The following is a 5,616-nucleotide window of genomic DNA, read 5'->3' on the forward strand; positions in this document are numbered from 1 at the left end:
AAGGAAGGAAGGAAGGAAGGAAGGAAGGAAGGAAGGAAGGAAGGGGGGAGAGAAAGTGGGAGAGGAGGTTATTGGGTTTTTCTTTTTTGGTGGTGGTGGTACTTGAGTTTGAATTCAGTGCCTTAGGTTTGCTAAGCAGGTACTCTACCACTTGAGGCACGCCTCCAATCCTTTTTGTTTTGGGTTATTTTTCAGATAGGCTTGGAACAATGATACTCCTATGTATGCCTCATGCACAGGTAGGACTATAAGCACGCACCACCAAACTAGGCTTGTTTGTTGAGTTGAGGACTCTCAACCTTTTACCTAGGCCACTCTCAAATTGAGATCCTTCTGATCTCTACCACTTGAGTAACTGGGATTACAGGTGTGAGTCTTCATGACTGGCTTAAAAATGTACTTCACTAAACAATACCTAGAAGAATTGTATATGAAAGTACTATCATTGCCTCCAAAGGTTTTCTTCCACTTTGGAATATTTGGTGAGTGAATAAGCAAATATCAAGAGCCAAGATCTGATGGTACAGGACAGGGCAGTAAGAACAGAAAATAAAAACAAAAAAACAAAATAACAGTTCAACGCCATTCTGTTTTTATAGAACTGGTCCTAAGTTACAGGGAAAAACTAAAATCCAGGAAAGGCCTGCCGAGGTCTGCCTAGATGCCAACTCTGTGCTGGGCATTTTAAGCAGGCTATTTTTGTAAACCCTCAAAACAACCCTAAGAGATTATAAAGAAACCTGTCACCAAACAGAACACAGGTACTGTTTACTGTAAAGGCCAGTTAGACAAATGTTAAAATCTGTTTTATTCCTCATCGTCAAATACTGTAACTCTGAGAAGCGGATCAGCGAGGGCTTTAATACACAGCTTGTGCAGTGGTGCTGACTCCCAGGTCCCTTCTGCCTGCACGTGGCAGAGGACTACACCCTCTTCCTTCCCCGAATGCCACCAACAAAAAGACAAAAAAAAAAAAAAAGCAAAGCAAAAAACCTCCTAAAAAAGTTTTGTTAATAGTAGAAGAATCTACTATTAACATTACCCTGGTTCCACACTTGAGAAGCTGGTCCTAGGCAGGCAGCCCAAGGACAGAAACCCTGGGCCTCAGACGCTATCCAGGAATGGCTCATCAGAGACATGGGACTAATGCAACAAGTGATCTTTCTATGCATACTCACGCTAAGGCTGTTGTAAGGGAAAACAAGCTTCCCTATTTGTTCAAAATTCAATATGAAAAATGCAAGTTTCTGGAAAGTTGAATATCAAGTTTAAGTCACCCAACCTGATAATTCCATTGGCAAATCAATCTGGAAAATAAGCATTTTGCTTCAAAAACACAGAAAGTCATATTTAGAGGCAATAATAGAAGAATCTATGCCAGCAGAGAAAAAGAAGAAATGCCCCTTTGCTATTATTGTCTTTTGCATAATAGTTGCTCTACTGGAAATGCAACTCACTGACAGAAGCAGGGTTTTTGTACACACACACTGCTTCCAACTTTACCATAATTCTATACTGTATTATATGCTTTCAGATCTGGAATTTGCACTGGAATCTACTTAAAATTCCACTCTATGTCAAAGATTCAGCATTCATTTGAAATAAAGAACAGTAAGCATATATTAGGGTCTTACCAAGCTTTTTTTTGTTTTTCTGCCCCCTGCTGATGGCTTTTATCCTGGCATTTGGAATAGCCCCTGTGTCTGTAACTTCCTTAGATCTCTGTGGGAAACAAAAACAGGCGGTTTAGAAGAAAGTATTATATCCCCCTAAGCACAAGTTTTCCAGTATGTTTCTGGGAAGTATCAAGGATTCAAATTGTAAGCAATTAGACTACTTATCATAACATAAGGAAAATTATATAAATTGTAACATTCGGGTTAATCCTTAAGTTGTTTTTTCATTAAAAATGTATCCACTTCTAAAATAGGAATCCCAAACTGGAGCTAAAAGCAATTAAATTACTGGAACGATTATATGTGGAATATTTACATAGTCAATGAAAATATCTGCACATTTACAATAACAGGAAAAATTATTAATACAAATATCCCTTTCCCCTCCTGTATACAGAAAGAGGGAGAGTAGGAGAGGGGAAGAGAGAGGGAGAAGGGAAAGGGGAGAGGGACAGAGACAGACAGATTAGAATAGGAAGCTGTTACTAAACTGTGTATTGAGATCACTGGTGGTAGAGGTTTTCATCTTCACAATTTCCAAATTTTCTCCAATAAGCCTGTGCATTGCTCTTATAATCATTAAAAGAATCTATTAAGCTGGGTGCCAGTGGTTCATACCTGTAATCCTAACAATTTAGGATATCTGAAGGATTGAGTTCAAAGTCAACCCAAGTAGGAAAGTACATGACATTCTGATCTTCAATGAACGACCAAAAGCCAAAAATGGAGTTGTGGCTCAAATGGTAGAACAGTAGTCTAGAGGTGAAAAGCTCAGGAACAAGCCCAGGTGCCAGTGGCTCTCACCTATAATTCTAGCTTCTCAGGAGGTTGAAATCTGAGGGTTCAAAGCAGCTTGGACAGAAAAGTTCATAAGACTCTCATCTCCAATTAACCCCAGAAAAATGGAAGTGAAGTAGTGGTACAAAGTGGTAGAGCAGGGTTGGGAAGGTGGCTCAGTGGTAGAGTGCTTGCCTCGCATGCCTGAGGCCCTGGGTTCGATTCCTCAGCACCACATAAGCAAAAAGAAAAAAGCCGGAAGTGGCGCTGTGGCTCAAGTGGTAGAGTGCTAGCCTTGAGCTGAAGAGCTGAGGGACAGAGCTCAGGCCCAGAGTTCAGGCCCCATGACCGGACCAAAAACAAAAACAAAAACAAAAAAAAGCAAAGTGGTAGAGCACTAGCCTTGAGTGAAAAAGCTCAGGGACAGCGCCCCAGGCTCTGACTTCAAGCCCCAGGACCAGCACAAAATTAATGAGTAAGTAAAATAAACATTATGAAACTCATATATTCTAGCATACACTTTTATTAAATACCCACAAAATTCTTGAAAAAAGATCTACTGGTCTAAAACATAATTTAAGACCTCATTCTTTTTTTCCTGTGTAAAACACACTCCGATAAGCTGGGTACTGGTTGCTCACAGCTGTAGTCCTAGTGACTCAGAAAGCTGAGAGCTGAGGATCACAGTTTGCCACCCCAGACAGGAAGGTCCATGAGACTTTTTTTTTTTTTTGGTCTGCTCATGGGGCCTGAACTCTGGGCCTGAGCGCTGTCCCTCAGCTCTTCAGCTCAAGGCTAGCGCTCTACCACTTGAACCACAGCACCACTTCCGGCTTTTTTCTTTTTGCTTATGTGGTGCTGAGGAATCGAACCCAGGGCCTCAGGCATGCAAGGCAAGCGCTCTACCACTGAGCCACCTTCCCAGCCCAGGTCCATGAGACTTTATCTGCAATTAACCACCAAAAATCAAAGTGGAGTTGTGGCTCAAGTAGTAGAGTGCTAACCTTGAGCACGAAAGCTCAGGGAAAGTGTCTAGTCCCTGAGTTCCAGCCCTAGGACTGGCACAAGCAAAAAACCCAGAGATAAATTTGTTCTTTTACCAACTCAGAATGCCTTTGCTCAGACTAGACAGAAGGCCTGGACCTGCAAGACGTATAGAGTAAACTGGAGGACGATGACAGCAACAGAGCAATAGTTACGGCAAGCTGTACCACAACCTCCATGTTTCATAGTTGTAACCACTGTCTCACTGGCCCCTCCCCACCTGAGGATTTCAACACTACCTCACTCCAAGGAGCACCATTCACATCACATTCTATGTTATGAGCATGCCTGCATGGCCATAAAGTAATCACTGAATTTGTGCAACAGATTTGCCCACTGTATGGAAGGGAGGCTCCGAGCTAGGATTATCTTCTCCATAAAAGATGGATTGGGGCTGAGAATGTTCAGTGGTAGAGTGCTCCCCTAACTTGAAGCACTGGGTTCTCTCTATACTTATGTGCACACATACATGTGTTCTACATATGCACATACATGTATACACACACATATATGTTTCCTACCTTCAAGAGCTATACATTCTTGACAACTTACTCCTTGTAGGCTGACAGTCCTTGATATGCAGAGCTAGGTAATGGTATTAGGATCTTTCAAATAGTTCCTTAAGACACAATCTTCTTTCCCATGTACATTTTTTTTTGTTTTTGCTTATGTGGTGCTGAGGAATCGAACCCAGGGCCTCATGCATGCAAGGCAAGCGCTCTACCATTGAGCCACCTTCCCAGCCCCCCATGTGCATTTCTGCAGTACAAAGGTAACAGTAAGTAATACTACTCAGTGTGCATTAACACTAATTAAAGGAGAAGACCACAGTGAGTCCATATCAAGTGCACAATCTGAGCATTTGTGTATGTACACACACACACACACACATATATATACACACACATATATTTTAAGCTACATGTGTGTATATCCATAAAATCATTGCCATAATCAAGAAAATGCTTACCATCACCCAAACAATTTCTTTGGTAAGTATGTATCTTGTTAATATCCTATCTTAGTAAGGAGACCATGAGCATCCCCTACACTCTGCAGAAAGATTACTATGCTGCAGAAAACCATCATGGGACAGAGTTGTAAGCTAAATAACCTACTTTGCTCAAGGGAAATTTGTTTCACTTGTTTCATAGACTTTGACCAGGTTTTTTATTTCTTTCTTTCTTTTTAGAGTAAACAGAGGGTTGGGAATGTAGCTCAGTGGTAGAGTGCTTGCCTAGCATGCATGAAGCCCTGAGTTTGATTCCTCAGCACTACACAAACAGAAAAAAGCCTGAAGTGGCACTGTGGCTCAAGTGGTAGAGCACTAGCCTTGAGCCAAAGAAGCTCAGAGACAGTGCCCAGGCCCTGAGTTCAAGCCCCATGACAGGCTAAATAAATAAATAAGCAGAATAAGCTTATTTTAAGGAAAGAAGCAAAACTCTGGATTTGTAAAAGGCCCCCAAAGAGGAGTCGCCAGGTTTTAATTTCTTAAAGTAGGAAGGGAAGTTAGCCCCTTTCACAACATGCTAAAGCTCAGTCACATTTACTTGTCCCAACCTGACTTCCTTAACTTTATGGTGAAGGTGAATTTGTTCTACCTGGCTCAGTAGATTTTCAGCAAATCCTTCTCTACGGAGAAGCATCTTGACATGGTTAGCCTGTCTAGCAGCAAACTGTCCACACCCTTGATTATTTTGGTTATACTGGCCTGAAGCTATGGCCACCAGAACAGGATGTAAACTCCCAGGTGAAGGTAGCCCATCTACCAAGGTCACACCAGACAGTATCTATTTTAAGAAACAGGTGTGATGAGATAAAATGAAGCCTGGAGTTGGAAAACTCAGGTTCAAGTCTTGCCTCAACACTGTGTGACTTTGGCAAACCCAATTTGTGAGCCCCACTTGTTCTATGAATATATATTTATAACACCATATCTCATAAGGAGGAAATGAGATAAGAAATCATTTTGTTGCTGGGTTTGGTGGTACACAACTATAAATCTAGCTATTCAGGAGGCATAGATTTAGGAGGCTAGTTTAAGACTAGCCTAGGCAAAAAGTTCAAAAGATCTCATCTGAATCAATTTTTAAAAAGTTGGGCTGGGAAGGTGGCTCAG

General features: G+C 41.5%; 1 protein-coding gene across 1 annotated transcript in view; it reads right to left on the reverse strand.

Annotated features, from left to right (window-relative positions):
* The window catches only part of Taf1b (TATA box binding protein (TBP)-associated factor, RNA polymerase I, B, 63kDa), a 63,568-nt gene that overhangs the window by 54,861 nt on the left and 3,091 nt on the right, over positions 1–5,616 (reverse strand). Inside the window, exon 3 of the mRNA XM_013013563.1 lies at positions 1,635–1,722. Within this exon, the coding sequence (XP_012869017.1) occupies positions 1,635–1,722 (88 nt within the window). The remainder of the gene's footprint in view (positions 1–1,634; positions 1,723–5,616) is intronic.

Source organism: Dipodomys ordii, unplaced genomic scaffold, assembly GCF_000151885.1.
Source record: "Dipodomys ordii isolate 6190 unplaced genomic scaffold, Dord_2.0 Scaffold20, whole genome shotgun sequence".
Taxonomy (NCBI): domain Eukaryota; kingdom Metazoa; phylum Chordata; class Mammalia; order Rodentia; family Heteromyidae; genus Dipodomys; species Dipodomys ordii.